This window comes from Triticum urartu, chromosome 5A (genome assembly GCF_056163025.1).
Source record: "Triticum urartu cultivar PI428250 chromosome 5A, HENAU_Tu73, whole genome shotgun sequence".
Classification (NCBI taxonomy): Eukaryota; Viridiplantae; Streptophyta; class Magnoliopsida; order Poales; family Poaceae; genus Triticum; species Triticum urartu.
Window position 1 is genome coordinate 392,525,555 of NC_141877.1, and position 18,095 is coordinate 392,543,649.

At 46.2% G+C, this 18,095-nt stretch overlaps 1 protein-coding gene across 1 annotated transcript; it reads left to right on the forward strand.

The window, feature by feature from the left end:
• Window positions 1-10,896: 10,896 nt before the first annotated feature.
• Window positions 10,897-13,044, forward strand: LOC125556051 (uncharacterized). Its single transcript, XM_048718853.2, has 3 exons — window positions 10,897-11,099; window positions 11,464-11,924; window positions 12,190-13,044. The coding sequence occupies exons 2-3, from the start codon at window positions 11,477-11,479 to the stop codon at window positions 12,852-12,854; spliced, it is 1,113 nt and encodes a 370-aa protein (XP_048574810.1). The 5' UTR covers window positions 10,897-11,099; window positions 11,464-11,476; the 3' UTR covers window positions 12,855-13,044.
• The last annotated feature ends 5,051 nt before the right edge of the window (window positions 13,045-18,095 follow it).

Consider the following 18,095-nt stretch of genomic DNA (forward strand, 5'->3'; position numbering starts at 1 on the left):
TAACTTCCCTGCAGGGGTGCACCACATACCCCAACACGCTTGATCCCAATTGGCCGGACACACTTTCCTGGGTCATGCCCGGCCACGAAAGATCAACACGTCGCAGCCCCACCTAGGCACAACAGAGAGGTCAGCACGCCGGTCTAAACCTAAGCGCACAGGGGTCTGGGCCCATCGCCCTTAGCACACCTGCACGTTGCGAACGCGGCCGGAAGCAGAACTAACCCCCTTAATACAAGAGCAGGCTTACGTTCCAATCCGGCGCGCGCCACTCAGTCGCTGATGTCACGAAGGCTTCGGCTGATACCACGACGCCGGGATACCCATAACTACTCCCGCGTAGATGGTTAGTGCGTATAGACCAGTAGCCAGACTCAGATCAAATACCAAGATCTCGTTAAACGTGTTAAGTATCCGCGAACGCCGACCAAGGCCAGGCCCACCTCTCTCCTAGGTGGTCTCAACCTGCCCTGTCGCTTCGCCTCAAAGTAACAGTCGGGGGCCGTCGGGAACTCAGGCCCACCACTACCTGGATGGAGCCACCTGCCCCTTCAGCCCCCAACTTCGAACAGTACCACAGGTAATGTAACTGTGTAAAGTATATAGTATATGCCCGTGATCACCTCCCGAAGTGATCACGGCCCAGTAATATAGCATGGCAGACGGACAAGAGTGTAGGGCCACTGATGGAACACTAGCATCCTATACTAAGCAGTAGGATAGCAGGTAATGGTAACAATAGTAGTAGCAAGGACAGGCTATGCATCAGGATAGGAATAACGGAAAGCAGTAACATGCTACACTACTCTAATGCAAGCAGTATAAAGAAGATTAGGCGATATATGGTGATCAAAAGGGGGGGCTTGCCTGGTTGCTCTGGCAAGAGAGAGTGGTCGTCAACACCGTAGTCGTACTGGGTAGCAACGACGTCGGTCTCGGTGTCTAGCGAGAGAAGTGGGGGAAGAAACAATAAATATAATGCAAACAAATGCATGACGATGCATGACATGACAAAGCGTGATGCTAGGTGTGCCCTAACACGGTACAAGGTGGTACCGGTGAAGGGGGGGAAACATCCGGGAAAGTATCCCCGGTGTTTCGCGTTTTCGGGCAGAGGAGCCGGAGGGGGAAAGTTGCGAGTTCGATAGGTTAGGGATGTGTGGCGGATAAACGGGCTGCGTATTCAAATTCGTCTTGTCGTTCTGAGCAACTTTCATGTATAAAGTATTTTCATCCGAATTACGGATTATTTTATATGAATTTACAAAGATTAAAGCATTTTCTAAAAGTTTGGATTTATTTTAAATCGAGTTGACCAAGTCAACCTGACTAGTCAAATGAGGAGTGTGTGGCCCATATGTCATAGGAAGCAACTAAAATATTCTAGTTAATTAGATTAATTAGTCTAGGGGTCCACTTGTCATAGGCTACACCTAATAACAGAAATAAACCTACCTAATTAACTAAACTAATTAAGTACAAGGGGCCACTTGGCATATGCTAGTTTAGCTCCTAATCTAACCTACCACTAATTAACTAGTCCGGCCATTGGTGGTCAGCTCACGGCTGTGCACACTCACGCACAACACATGGGTGCTCTGCCCTGGCCAACAGCAACAGCAAATGGCAACAACGGGCAGCAGCAGGTAGCATCAGCAGCCAACGCAAAGGAGCAGCAGTAGCACAAAGCAAAGCAGCGGCAAAAGTAGCAGGAGGAGCGGCAAGCAAGCAATAGCTCAGAGGCTAGTAGCTAAGAAGCAGCAGCAAGTAATCAGCAGCGGCATGCAGTAGAAACAGCAAAGCAGCAACAACGGCGGCGGCGCTAGATGCATCGGGAGCAGCAAAAGTGGGCAGCAGCAGTTCTAGGCAGAACAAGCAGCGGCGGCAACGCCTGTGGGCTTGGCCAGGCGCAGGGGCGAACGAGGCCCGGGCGCGGCCTAGCGCGGCAGGGAGGTGAGGCGAGGCGCAGGCGCAGGCACAGGGTGGTCACGGCGTGGGGGTGGGGCGGACGCGAGTTGCGTGGGCGCTGGCCGTGACGGACGACGGCTATGGCTACGGGCGGGATACGTGCTCCGACGATGGATCGAGACCGGGGCGAGAGGGAAACATGGGAGGAGCTCACATTGGTGCGGTAGTGAGGGTCGGCGGGCTCGGGGTTGCAGCGGATCGGCCGAATTGACGACGGCGGCCGTCGAGATGCAGAGGCGGAGAAGAGCGCGATGGCGACGCGCGAGGGCCTCCCGGCTTGGTCCAGTGGTTGAAGTCAACGGAGAAGAGGACGGCGCTGCCTCTAGACATCTCGTCGTCGCTCGGGGACGACCATGGCCATAAAGGCACGGCGACGACTTCGCTCGGGTTCGTGCTGTGAGGGAGAAGCTGCACGAGAGGAAGAGGAGGAGAGCATCTAGGGTTCGTCTACGGGGTGAGGAGGGCCTTATACACCTCGGGGCTCATCGGATGATCGACACGGCGGCGTCGGGCACATGGACGGGCAGCCAGACGCCACGCCATGGCGTTGTCTCCTTCTCTGGCAAGAGAAAGGAGAAAGGCCGGCCAGGTGGGCTGGGCCTGGAACAGGGGAAGTGAGAGGCCACGTGCTCAGGGGCTTTCCTCATTTCTTTTTATTTTTCTGATTTTACTTAAACCTTCTATGTTTTCTAATTAAGGTAGCTACTAAACGGTTTTGGAGAGATGTGATACTTTGCACATAAATCAAGCTCAATAATGTGGCACAAAAAGTTTCAGAGCAATTGAAAAGGTTTAAATATTTTTAGAAGTTGAAAAGGTCAATTGATATGCTCATGGACCACTTCATATTTTCCCAGGGATTATATGGTGAGTCAAACGATGTTGGTTTTATCATGACAAAGATCAGGGGGATTCATACTAAAATGCGAACATTTTAGTATTATAGTTTGGAGAAACAATATTTTGACTTGTCTTTTAATTTGAATTTGAGGTCGGTTTGGGATAAAGTGATGATTAACAAAATTTAATTATGATTACATGGCACCATTAACAGGAGTTTACTGTAGCTTGACACCCGGGATGTTACAAAACCACTTTCAACTATAATCATTTGTCTATATAATGACTTAACAGTAAACTTTCTGTATGTTGTTAACACCCAAAATATTTTATATAAGATAAATGTCTTCACAACTCAGTTTCAAGCTATTCACGATAATAAAGTACAATCAGATAGAGTTCTTCTAATTTAAAACCACTCGAACCTCCTGTAAAGCATAAGCCACACTAATATTGTGGTCAAATATCAAATTATATAGCCTATCATAGGTTAGTTTCAAAAAAAATTCTCCCACCCTCCAGCTCTCCCAGAATTTGATGTTCTCTCCATTGCCCACATGATGTTTGCAATGTTGGTAAAAATATCTTTAATTTTCAAAATACAAGACCAAAAGTGAGAATCACCCGCTTAGGTTCAATTCCAGAGAGAGAGAGAGATTTATTGTTAGCATACTTAACAAGAAAAATGGATTTCCATAGACCTTATTCAGTCTCCAGCTTCCAAAACCATTTAGCCAACAAGGATTTGTTCGTCGGTTCCAAATTTAAAATCCCTAAACCTCCAGGTGTGTTGGCTTGCAACAGGTTTTCCAGCTAACTAAATGACATTTTTTTCTTTCCTTCATCATCATGCCATACATACCTGGCTCTAAAGAAATCAGCCATTTTCCCCATATGAATGTGATAGAAGGATATCATATATAGTGAAATATTGGTCAAAGAGGCCTGCACCGAAGTCAGCCTACCAACAATATTTTAATAATTTCCCTTGCCAACGCCCACACATTTTTTTAAATTTTATCCTCCACACCTTCCCAATGTTTGTTTCCAATCTTCACCTTGGAAACAGGAACACCCATGTATTTCAAAAGGTGTCTCCCCTATTTTACAAGTAAATCTTTCTTGGTAAAGATCATTTTTTCAGTGGCATCCCCAAACAGGAACAACTCACTTTTATGAAAATTGATGGACAACACAAACATTTGCTCAAAGGCACATAGAATAATTTTAAAATTCCTAGCACTCATCCCGTCATCTTGCAATAGGAAAATTGTGTCATCATCATATTGTAGCATGTTAACCCCTTGATTAACACGATCACTCTAGACACCTTTAACTACACCAGTTTGTTTAGGCCTATCCATAATAATGGCCTAGACATTAGTTGCTAAGTCAAAAAGGAGAGGAGAGAAAGAATCTCCCTTTCTAAGTCCTTTATGAGTTTCAAAATAAGGTCCAATTTCATCATTAATTTTTATTTCCACATGACCAACCCTCATATTAAACATAACCTAGTCCCACTATTTATCAGGAAACCATTTCATTTTAAACATCTAATGTACAAAAGTCTATTTAATCTTGTCACAAGATTTTTCAAAATTAACTTTGAAAAGTTTCTTTTGTTTATTATGATGGACAAAATTTAGGGCTTCATGCAGGATCACTACCCCTTTAATAATGCACCTACCTTTAATAAAGGAAGTTTGTGTATGAGAAATTATGGGATCAACCACGAGGCTCAATCTATTCACGAACACTTTGGTTATGCTTTTAAAGCCCACATTTATAGGACAAATCATTCTAATTTTTAAAATTTGTTTGGCATCATTACTTTTATGTACAAGGGTAATATCATCATGGTTTAGTCTTTCAATATTACACCCCCTTTGGAAATCATCAAGGACTTGAGATCCTGCTTCACGAAATCCGCAATTTCATGGTAAAATTCTATAGGTAAACCATCAGGACCATGGCTTTTATTCCTTTCTATTTCAAGTACTACAAAGGGCGTCTCCTCCATTAAGAAGGACTGGATAAATTTCTTAGTCTTATCCTATGGAAGCTAAGGTATATCATGGTCTACTAGAGGAATGGTTTACTCATTTTATTCAAGAAAGTGTGTTTTAATTCAGTAATGTAGTTCATCAACTGGGCTCCCCCTCAATAGTTCACTCATCTTATTCCAAAGAATTGATGTTGTTTCTTCTTCTCCTTCCATTAGCGCTAGCATGCCATACCTAGTGTTACTATCACCCTCCTTAAATTTTTTTGACATATTTACAACCATTTAATATATTCCTACTTCAAAAGCCTCTTAAGTTGATCTGTCAACCATTTCCGCTTTTGCCTATCATAGGTAGAAAGACCATGAATCTCAACATTTTTATCAATTGCATCTAACCTAGCCAGAATTTTCAGCTTCAATTTTCAGTATGAAACGTCAACATTCTTATTCCAACCTGACTTTTCTCCTTACAGTTCAGAGTCACTTTTGTCATCTACCAAGATTAGAGATGTTGGGAAACGTAGTAGAAAATAAAAAAAAGCGTACTATGATTGAACCAGGAACACTAAGATGCATATAGAGGTTTAGATCAGAACGTTGCCAAATCTGTTGCAACGGAAGAAGAAGAAGAGACGGCGTAGATCGTACTTAAAGTCTCTCAAACTGTTCATGAACGATCCCTCTTACGGAAGACTAAAAGCACAACCTCTTCATAGTTTGCAAGCGTACAGTTTTCACGATCCGCAGTGCTTCGTCGTCCAGAGCTAATCGACACTGGAGAATTAGGAGAATATTAGAACGACACTACGCTTCTAATTATGAGGACTAGAGAGGATTAGATCTAACTCTAATTGGATCAACTAGAACTAGAACTAGAGAACTAGAGGAGGCTCCAGAACTTGTGTCTCCAAGAAGCCACGGGGGAGGCTCCACCTAATGGGCCTCACATGCCCAAACTTTTCCCTATAGGCCTTATTGTATTTTCCTTGGCCCGTTGATATTTAAATAATTATAAAGGCCTCTTAATCATTATTAGAGCCTTTTAATATTAATTTAACATCACTGGAAACATTTTCCACCTATATATCAATTCCCGGTATTACCGGTAAACCCCGAAGCCCTTCCAGTAACCATAGAACGTTCTGGTTTCTCTCTAAACTATTTCTAATATTTATAAAACTATTTCATAAATATCACTACTCTTGCTCCACTAATACTCAGCAGATCGTGATTCCCTTAAGCTTGTGACCCTGTAGGTTCGTTAAAACATAGACATGAATGAAACCTTTTTTGTTCAATGATCGATAGCAGAACCATGGACATCCATATCAATCCCTATGCATACATGAATGACATTTGAGTGAAACTTTTGTAGACTAGTGAGTTCTTTAGAACCATACCTAGGTAGACTAGTGTTTTTTTTCATATCTAAAAATAGTTTTTTGTTACTTTTTGAGTTAGTATCTTATAACTAAGGTGTATGATCACAAACCTCTCTCTCAAAAGCATGTAAGATAGATACAGGGTAATGTTCTTCCCAGTACGGGAAAAATAAAACCACATCCAACTTTTCATAAGTTGGATCATCTAAATATTCCCCCAGGTGTAGTTCCTACCATCAGCATAAGCTCTCTTAAACTTGCATGCTCAATTATAGCATTAAACACAAAACTCCAGTGATCAGTTTCATTGGGTTTCTTTTTCTCACAATTCTTTCTAGTGATATTAACCCCTCCCCCAACCAAAGCATGCAAAGGATTGTCATGATATACTCTAGAGAGTTCAACCAAAAAAGTTTCTTCTCTTTTCAATTGAGCATCCCCATACATAGTAATCAAATTCCAAATGACCTAAGTAATTTTATCAAAAACTAGAACTCTCACAAAATACACTCCTATCTCAGTTCAAACATGTTCCAACACATTATTAATGCCAACTAAAATGCCTCTAGATCTCCCTCTACGGGGAGAAATGTACCATCTTAAATTTCTACTCCAAAATGAGAATGAAGTTCATTTCTTAATATAATTAGATTTGATGGTTTCTTAAAGATCAATAAAATCTAATTTTCTATCTATGATCATCTCTCTAACAAAGCTTTTCTTAACATCTTGTCCCAACCCGCTAACATTCCAGAAAATCCCTTCCATTTTTAACACGAGTAAATTGGGAACAAAAGTTTCTAAATTTATAAGGCCACCAATAGGCGTAGAGTGTTTCACAGAACCAAGTGTTGGGAGCCTCTCTTCTTTTTGTTTATACTAGAGAAGACACTTTTCAATTGGTCAAAGTAGTCTTGTTCCAATTTAGCATCTAAACAATCATTATGACTACAATGATCATCAAGAGTAGCATCACCAGTGTAAATGGTACCTGGTGAAAAAAGGGTATGATCACTAGCTTGGTTAATGACATCCTCATGAAACAAATCTTTCCTAGCTTGTTCCATTTTTCTAATAATTTCCAAGTTATGATCAATTATATCAATAGAATACCCAAGATCTACCAACCCGAGAAGTCAAATGTAAAAGGGAAGCATTGGGAGAGGGTCAGAGGAAGGATCAAGGGGATTACCATAATTATCCTTAGCAATTGCCCTTTCCTTGGCAAGCTCCTCAACCCTCATATTTTTTTCTCTTTATGTCCGTCACATCTCCTGGGGATGCCTTCTCCATCATTATCTCCTCCCACAACCAAATTGTTACCTTGAATTTTTTTCTACCCTAGTTCCAAAAGATTTAATAGACTCTTAACTAGCTCTGTAATCAATGTGTTCTAACCTACTCCCACTTTTCACCTCACTGATCAGTTCAATCTCATCATCAACATTAACCTCATTCTCATTGTGAGCAAGCAAATGCTCCTCAAAACCTCTCTGCTATGTGTCTTATAATACGGATTAGCTGTCTTAAAAAGAGATGATGATGTTGTTTTTTTATCGATGGTGCACCTTTGGTAGCCAGTTTGCAATTTTAAATCTCCACATTTCTAGTTTTATGGTTGTGTTTGGCATTGCTGTGAATTCTCATAATCTTATTTGTTCCCTGCTTATTTTAGTGTTTTTTGATCCTTTTTTGTCCACTTATTCTTTTTACAACACAGTAGAAAATAAGTGAAACGTGACATAGTTTAGCGACAAACTTAGCCTTGGTCAATGTTAAATGAGTTGCATCTAGTGGCAATTTTACTGGGCATGCTTTAGCGGACTCAAGCCTGCCCTCTGAAATTGAAAAACGAAAATCTATTGCTGTTTTTTATAAAAGGAAGATGATCCCCGGCCTCTACATCTGGAAGATGCATACAGCCACTTTATTAATTATTCTCAAGAACCTTATAAAGTATTATAAACAATATAGCTGAATTCACCATCTTGACAACATATACCGTTACTCCTATCCATATGATGAAAGGATGCTAGCTGGGCCACTACCCAAACCACTCACCTAAGCCTAACATCAAAAGCTGAAAGCCCCAGCCGAGCCACATACCAGGTCTGGAGCACAATCCGGTCAGACGCACTCGTGTGTTGTCGCTGCCATCTTCCACATGCCCGCCTTCAGATCATATTGAGGCTTCTACCTTGTCTGGCCACTTTGCCATCAACGTCACCACGACGCCAGACAGCTACCTCCTCCTGCGCGAGTCCATCTTCGCGCATCGGACGCCAAACCTCCACAGCGCCATGCCGCCGATCTCCGCCGCCATCAATGTGTGAGATGAAGTACCGCTCCACCATCCCCCTAGCCATCACTTGCTCCCAAACGATGTCCCCAGGAGGGAAAGCGATAAAACGCCATCATCGTCCGATCCGGAAGACCCAGATCTAGGGTTTCCCCCGAAGCATCCCGAGCCTGATGACGCAGACTGCAACGACGATGCCTCGACAAGGGAACGTCATCTAAGACGCCGTCATCGTCCGCTGTGACCGTAGTCGGCGCGATTTTCATCGGCAGTTGCTCCACCGGACGTGCGCCACCGACGTCGCTGGTCCCTTCAACCGGAGTAAACTCCAAAACGATGCCCTAAAGAGGGACTACGACGCAAAATCGCAGTCATCGCTCGATCCCAAGGAGATCTAGGGTTTTCCCCGGAGATGCCCGTGCTGTCAAGGATCAGACAAGGGTAGAATCCCGGCGGATCTGTCCAGCTGCCGACGAGTCGCACCCGCCATTGTGCCGACGGCAGACCAGCGATCAAGGCCCACACTTGGGCATAGATCCGGCCGCGCTGCCGCGAACCGATCCGGTCATGCCGCCTCCGTCCCTGGCGACCGCGACGCACCAGATCGCGAGGCCTCTTGCCACGGGGGAGCGAAGTCGCCGAGGCGCCGCCACCACCCACCATGGCGACCGGCCCGCCGCCACGCTCTGGCCCGGGGGCGCCGGCCCGCGCCAGCCCCACGCAAGCGAGAGGGCCCGAGTCCCCGCCGCCGCCGGCGGCGACCAGGCTTCGCCTGGCCGCGCCCTTGGGCGGCGGCGAGGGAGGAGGAGGAGGAGTGGGGGAGGGCCGGCCGACGGAATCTGGGGGCCTCCCGGCCGCCCACGCGGGGGGCGACTCGGGAAGGGAGAGCACTTAAGGAATGGATCTGATGTGTGTTACTAGCCTATCTCAGTCCACTGTTTAGTGTCTAGCATGTTGTTTACTCGTTCCAACCCTTGTACTGAGAAGTTGAGCAGGCCGTTTTTTTACATCGATTTGCCATTGCATCTATGTTACCGAGGGAGCACTGCTATTGATGTTGTTGTGCGCGGTACAAGCAGCTGTACAAAAGGCGGGTGATGATGGAGACATCCGATGCCGCAAAATGATGGAGGCCAAGTGACCAACAGCCCACATGCTAGACACCTTTAGTAGGTGCAAATGACCGGTTTTATCTTTGTAAACGCAAGGCTTTTGTTGGTACTTGGGTCTTGTAGTGTTAACTTTTTCAGGAGGTGTGGGGTTTGACAACCTCTGTGCAGCGCATATCGATGTTTGTGCTCCAAACTAAAAATAGAATTAACCGCAAAGATTCGAAACTAAAAATAGAACTAGTGCTAAGATTTGCGCCTTTTTTGGAGAAAAAAAGGACACCTCACGGCAATTATAGAGTATGGAAGGTCGTGCGCACAACTGCGATCGCCACGGTCTACTGTGGACGTATGCACCTCAAAGCTGTCCTGCATTACGAATGAACTACCTGCGGTAGTTGGCAGGTACGGTGCAGAACATTTTCTATTTTTTTGAAACTCGGTGCAGAACATTTTCTGCTGAGACTGATATGTTATAGAACATTGATCATATATGCATAGACCAGATGCGTATCTCATAGATTCCGGTCTGATATATACAGTAACTGCTAAACCCCTCGCAAAAAAAAAGTAACTGCTAAACCACCAACATGCTTTATTTACACCGCAAGCATGCTACATATCTGACCGGACGGATCTATGCGAGAAGTAAATTCGGACGGATCTATACTTGTCGGAGAAAATGAATGTCTCTAAATGTATTTTAATTCTAGATACATCCGTTTTCATCCATTTATGCGAGAAGTAAATTCGGACGGAGGAAGTACTTATTTGAAAGGTCATTTCCATGTAGGAGTACTACCACATGAAAAAACATAAACAAACACGTAAACCGGCCTGCGGTTGGAGTGGCCACACTGACTGACCGGTTCCATTCAAAATCTCGGTGGAAAGTCGGCCCAAACCCACCTCGCGCGCGAGGTGTACTATGAAGGCTATGAGCGGTTGCACGTACGAGGCTAGGAGCGGCATGCAAGGGGCCAGCGCAGCTCACGCGTGGACGGGCGACAACCACGTAGCGCTGTGGGGGCCACGTGTAACCCCGCGGGGCCCATGCCGGGGCTGGGTCCCAGGCGAGGTGGCGCGGAGGCGAGGGCACATGGGCTGGGCGCGCGCGAGGTGTCCCCTCCCGCGTGCGTGGCGCGTGCATGCATGCATGCATGGCCTCGCCGCCCACGTACGCGCGGACCTCGGCCGGCCTCCTCCCGCGCATGCTCTCTGCTCTGCTCTGCTCTCCCTCCCTGCGAACTGGAGAGCGCGCGCGCATAGTTCCGGTCTCTTATTTAAGTGTGGCTCCCCGAACTCTCTCCCTCTCGTAGTCATAGACGCGCATACATCCGTCTTCTCTTCTTTCTTCTCCCCTCACTCTGTCAGGGGTTTTCGCAGTACCATGTACTGATGTACCTCCCTTCCCTATAGCTAGCTGCTTTGCTCGTGCATCTCGAAGGTCGCAGTCCTGGTTGCCTAGCCTAGCCCGAAGCTGAGAACTTCCCGTGGTAAGAACTAAGCAGTACACTACTACTTCTAGCTAGTACAATACGAGTGCAACTTATGCGTATGTGTAGGGGTCGCGTAATTGACCGTGCAAGTATTAGTCACAACACAAACCATGGGTAATCGGAATGTGTTTCGATTTTTCCTATCGCTGTCACCGGTAGCATATATTATGTGTTGATGGGAAATATCTGAAAATATCTAGACGGAACAGTGGGCACTGTACGGATCATAACCTCGTCGATGGGCTCAATCATTTTAGGCACTGTGCCGCTATATATACCTGCCTAAATTGTGCGTGCATGCACGACTCCTTGTGTTTTCTGATTGTGACGTGCGCGCGTTTGATGACTTCCTATCGAGCAGCATTGCCAAACTGATGGCGTCTCGGGGAGGAGGAGGAGCGCATGCTAGCCGGCCGCCGCTGAGGGTGGGGCGCACCAAGGAGTACCGCATGGGCAGGGACACGCAGCTACTCGCCGCCCAGGGCTCGCCGGTGAGCCTCTTCGTTCTCTGTGGCGACCGGTTCGAGGGTTCGCAGCTGTTCCGCTCTGGCGAACTGTCGGTGCACATGATCCGGGTCGAGGGCCACCCCGTGTCCATGGCCTCTTGCACCGTCGGTGACCACCAGTGGATGCTCGCCAGGGACGCACTCGTTGCGCGCGTTGACGCCCGCGTCTTCGTCTTCGAGCTGCCGGGGTTCTTCTACGCAGTCGTCGTGCCGCCGGACGACGCCGTCGGCTCCGGGGCCGCGGAGAGGAAATGCGCCACACTGGCCGAGATCTTCTCTCGGTTCTGCGCGTACCAGGATCTCTCCAATGCAGAAGGTAACTACATTGTTGCACATACTCCTATCTAGTTTGCATGGGTATTAGGTTGCTTAGTGTATATTCTACCTAGCATGTATCGCAGTATATGGTCCAAATTTTAACATTAAGCAATACACATGCACGAATCTCTTGACTTTATGTTGCATTGAGACGCGTCGACCCTAGAGAGAGACCCAACTTTTTCTTTCTTGGATGTGCCAGTGCCTAGATCGTACCGCAACCGCAAGTAATTAATTTGTTTGTACTGTTCGATTATGTTCAGGTGGAGAAGAAGCCGGCGACCAGCAGAGCCAGCACTGGAACCCATGGGTTCGCGCACACGCTAGGATACAGCGCCTCGGGAGGCCCACTACGATGCCCGGCCGGGCAACCGCCGACGCGCCTGCCGCCATCGGCAGCGCCAGGCAGATGGAGCGCGCCGTGCGCACGTCGGCCGTTGTGAAGCTGCTCAACCGTTCCCTGCTCGCCGGCGCGCTCCAGCCCGCGCGGCACCTGACAATCACCCTCGGTGCCGGTGTCGGCGCTGGCGCTGTTCGCGGCACAAGCGCACTCCCCACTGCCTTCGCCGCGGCGCTGCCGAGTAAGTCCGTCGTGTCCGACCTGCTCGACGCCATCGAGACGAGCCGGACGAACGCGCCCCGCCGCGAGGCCCGCCGTGGCAACGGCCCGGGCTGGTGGAGCCTCAACGTCGAGGGCGTCATGATGCTGCTCAGAGTCGTTCAGGCGATCCGGGGCAGGAGGCTGCCAGCGGCTCTGGGTGTGGGCACGAAGAGACCGCGCGATGATGGGAACGGAGGCGCCGGGCACGATGGTCTCAAAGGTGGCAGCGGCGTTGGACCGGCGCTCGGCGGCAGCGGGGCACGTCGGTGGTGCGGCGGGAAGCAGAGGAAGCTGGGGAACACGGTGGGTGCATGGGGAAGCTCTTGACAAGGTTTAGTTGGCCCCAAAGGGGACCGGAGAATTAAGTGGTTATTAAGGAGTTCTTTTAGGTTTTCTGGAGCCAGGCTTAATTAGCTCGTTCATCTGTACATTTAGATGCATGATATAGTGCTAAGTGTGCTAAGACCTAAGAATGATCATGCTTAATTTAATCATTATCTCTCTAGCTAACCTTCTAGCCTTTCGCCTCTATATAAACTGCTAAGTCATCTATATATGCGTAGACCATTTGTGAGATACTAAAGAAATATAAAAGCATTTAAATCATTAAAGTGGTAGTGATCTAAACACTCTTGCATTTCTTTCTGGAAGGAGTATAATCAGTAAATATGGGCATTGTAGTCACAGCTGAGAGACGAGAAGGAAAGACAATACAACCGGAGGATCAAAGATACCACAAAATTAATGAGAAGGAGAAACTTAAAGTTGCATAATTTTCAAATTATTACAATGTACTCTGTCCGTTCTGAATTATTTATCGCAGGTATGGTTGTATGTAGCTGTATTTTAATTCTAAATACATATATTTCTGCGACGAGTAATTTAGAACGGAGGGAGTACATGACTGCTAACAGTTAATAAACGATGTAGTTTGAAGCAAGCGTCAAGTTCATGATCAATTTCACTCATCAAATATGGATTTCTAGAAAAAAAATGACTTGGACTGTACACCGTAAGGCAAAAAGCCTCGCATCCCTTCTCACTCTATTAAGCAAAATAAAGTACACTTTATTAAGCAAAAATAAAGTACAAGTGATGAGAAAAAAAAGTATACAACGGTAGAACAACATGCCTAGAGTGGAATGAAAGAAATTCAACTTTTTTTAGAAACAACCTCGTAACACCTCCTTTATTCGAAGAAAATATGGAGAGAAAAAAAAATGTGTGGGGGGGGGGGGGGGGGGGTGGAGGAGGAGGAAAATGAACTATTCTTTAATCACAGTTTCTCAAAGAAAAAAGGCAGAAATTTTAATATCTTTGGACCTCCTTTTTCGAATATACATTTTTCGTGTGGCTCAACTTTGACCACCGCCATGGCTGTATTGATCCTTAATGATAAATAACACCTAATTACTTACTTATACATAATGTTTTTTAACAAAAAATCATAGAGCAATCATTCTACGGTATATTGTTTATATATCAAAAATAAATAAAAATGTACATATATTACAAACAAAACCCCAAAAGACTAATCTAGCCAACACCAGTTCTTGGGAATCCTAAAGTATTGCGAGGTTCTGGTCAATCTAGTTAATAAAAGCCTCTGGAAACTTCAACTTGATTCGGTGCTTGACCAGCGGAAGGTCATTTCTCGGTTGTTTGTTTCATGAAGTGATTGATTGGGAAATAGCTTTGAAAATCTTAGAATTTGGCTGCATCCAAATATTCCAGCAGGCCATAATGATAATTTTGATAGCAAATTTGAAGGTAGTTCTTGTGAAGTGAGCATGATTTTATTCACGGTTGAAATGCCTATTGTAATGCCGTGAGAGTAGACCTCTTATTGTTTTTCTTTTAGCCGCTTTGCGGCTTTTGTCTGCAACTTCCTTCTTAATCAATGAAATGGCAAATCTTTTGCCTTGTTTCAGAAAAAAAATGCCTCTCTTCAGGTTAATAATCAAGCAATCCCAATACTCCAGTGCAAATGTGCAGTCGCAAAATAGGTGAACGATAGTTTCTTCGGATGAAGTGTTGCAAGGATCACATGAATAGGATGGTAAATGGAATGATTTTCTATGAAGCGGGTTTCTTGTGTTTGCTCTGTCATGCGAGAGAAGCTAGAAGAAAATTTTATATCTGAACATTGTGCCATTCTTCCATATTTTTTTGAAAATGAAAGCAGGAGGAGGGCCACTTGTTATGTACATATACATCTTAATGGATAAGAAGGCATAATTATTCTATGGGTATTTCCATTTATCTTGTTCATCATGTAATTGGATGGCTCCCAAGATGTGCTGTGTAGTGTGATATTGCTAGAAAGCTTGAGAAGACAGAGGTATATGGAAAAGCTTGGAGGGGTCTTTAAAGGTCATCATCTCATTAACGGAAACTTGTTGGCTGATGGAAAAGGAATAGAGTTCAGGAAACAATTCCTTAAAGGTAAAGCCCTCCAATCATCATGCCATAAGAGAATAGATTTAGCATCACCAATGGTTGCCCTTGATATTTGTTTGTAGAGGGGGGGGGGGGAGTTTCAGAATGCTTTTCCACCAGGAAGATCTCACCGGTCTATCAGTCACCATTTTATCTAAGTAGCAAGTGTGCCAAATGAGTTGAACCCAGGGGATTTCCCGTCTGTTAAGAAATTTTTGTAGATGCTTCATCAATAGGCATTTGTTGTGTTGAGCCAGATTCAAAACTCCAAGACCTCCTTGATCTTTAGGCATGAAAACTTTGTCCAAGCTAATCAGTGCAGTTCATTTATCCTCCATGTCATATTTTCTCCAGAAGCAATGCCTGAGGTACTTGTTGATCTGCTCAAACACCCTCATAGGGAGAGTTAGGTGCACATGAAAAATGCTGCTAGGCTGAAAAAAACTTGATGAGAGTTAATTTATCACCATAGAAGAGGAGAGTGGAGTTGACACTTACTTTTCTTTCAATCATTTGCATGTCCGACACAAAATCTTCAATTCTTGGCTTTGTCAACCCTAGAGGTAGACCCAACCAAGTAAAAGGGAAGCTCCCCACTTTGGGCCAAATGAATTGGCTAGAGTTTGAATAGATGCAGGATTGGTATTGATTGCGACCATTACTGATTTATTAGAAATAATCATCAGGCCAGCATAAGGTGAGTAGTGCATAAGCAAACATTTGATTTGTTCAAGATGTCATAAAGCATGCATGCATGATGAGAATTGTGTCATCTGCATATTGTATCATAGGGAAATCTTGGTAGTGGGGTGTAATAATAAGCTAACTGATGAGAGAAGTTTGCATGTCAGAACTTAAAATGGACTGAAGAAGATCAACAACAAGTACAAATAACAGGGGAGAAAGAGGATCCCCTTGTCTGACCCCTCTCATGCACTTAAATAATTTCCCGGGGACCCCATTTAGGAGCATGGAGGAGAAACCAGAAGAGAAGATCATGTGCATCCACATAAGCCACCTGGAACCAAAGCCCCTGGAAAACAAAATGTCTTTAATTGTTTGATGTTCAATCATGTCAAAGGCTTTCTCAAAGTCGAAGCTTTAGAATAAGCAAATCATGTCTAGAGTAACGACATTCACTGGTACAACGACGTGCTATACTGTCGGTGTCAAAACCGGCGGATCTCGGGTAGGGGGTCCCGAACTGTGCGACTAAGGTGGATGGTAACAGGAGGCAGGGGATACGATGTTTTACCCAGGTTCAGGCCCTCTTGATGGAGGTAAAACCCTACGTCCTGCTTGATTATTCTTGATAATATGGGTAGTACAAGAGTTGATGTACCACGAGATCAGAGAGGCTAAACCCTAGAAGCTAGCCTATGGTATGATTGTATGTTACCCTATGGACTAAAACCCTCCGGTTTATATAGACACCAGAGGGGGCTAGGGTTACACAAGGTCGGTTACAAAGGAGGAAGTATCCATATCCGTATTGCCTAGCTTGCCTTCCACGCCAAGTAGAGTCCCATCCGGACACGGGACAAAGTCTTCAATCTCGTATCTTCATAGTCCAACAGTCCGGCCAAAGGATATAGTCCGGCTGTCCGGAGACCCCCTAATCCAGGACTCCCTCAGTAGCCCCTGAACCAGGCTTCAATGACGATGTGTCCGGCGCGCAGTGTTGTCTTCGGCATTGCAAGGCAGGTTCCTCCTCCGAATACACCACAGAAGAGTTTGAATACAAGGATAGTGTCTGACCCTGCAAAATAAGTTCCACATACCACCGTAGAGAGAATAATATTTCCACGAATCTAATCTGCTGACACGTTTTCGCAGCATGACATCACGCCATGGCCCGGTATTTATTCGAACCGTTTTTCTTTAACCCGCCCCGCACATAACGTGAGGCGGTTTCTTGACACGTCTTGTCTAAGCAGAGATCGTGCTCCTCTTATTACGGGATTCCCATCAATACGGGCGTGGGTAACCCAACCGCGCTACCAATTACGGCACTTGGGGGATAAGCGAGTTTTACCAGGATGGTGGGGGGCGCATAGTTTAGTCCGCCCTTATAAAGGGATAAGAGCTCACCTTTTTCTACCCACGCCTTCTTCCTCCTTGCTCATCCATTCTCGCGCACTCGAGCTCCAACGCCCAAGTCCACATCCTTCTCATCCACTTTCTCCAAACATGTTCGGAGCGGGAGGCAAGTGGATGGCCTCCTCCGTCACGGAGGGGCACATCAAAAAGCTATGTGAAGCCGGATACTTAGCCGCGGATATCGCGCACCGACTGCCAGCCGCGGGGCAGGTCGTCCCTACCCTGGAACCTCACGAAAGGGTGGTTTTCCTCCCCCACTTCGTTTGCGGACTGGGGTTTCCCCTCCATCCATTCGTCCGCGGCCTCATGTTCTATTATGGGCTGGGCTTTCATGATCTAGCCCCGAATTTCATCCTCAACATCTCGGCGTTCATCATCGTGTGCGAGGCTTTACTCCGCATCCGGCCCCACTTCGACCTGTGGCTGAAGACCTTCAATATCAAGTCGAAGGTGATGGGCGGCCAACAAGAGGAATGCGGCGGAGCCATGGTGGGAAAAATTCCCTACGTTATATGGCTCGAGGGCTCCTTCGTGGAGACCATAAAGGGGTGGCAATCGGGATGGTTCTACATCACCGAGCCGCGCGACACCAACTGGGTGGCGTCCCCCGAGTTTCAATCCGGAATCCCCACGCAGCTCACTTCCTGGATGGAGAAGGGCCTGTCCTGGGGTTCATCAGTGGAGCTAGACGGACTCCAGAAGCGTATCCAGAACATGACAAGCAAGAAACTTAAGCTTGTCAATATAGTCCAGGTCATGCTCTTCCGCCGGATCCTCCCATGTCAACAACGGGATTTCAACTTATGGCAGTTCGACCCGGCCCGACACCAGACTCTAAGCGAGCTCTTCGACACGACGCATAAAGACGTCTGGAGGGTGCTGTTCAAGGGCGCCGAGGTCCCTCCTTCTCTTACCGAGGACCGCGGGCTAAGCGCGAAGCGTTCTGCGAATCCAGTAAGTTCTGTACATCTGATAGGGTGTTTATTTCCCATAGCTTCACCATGTGCGGGGTCTGAGCTCCCATGCCTT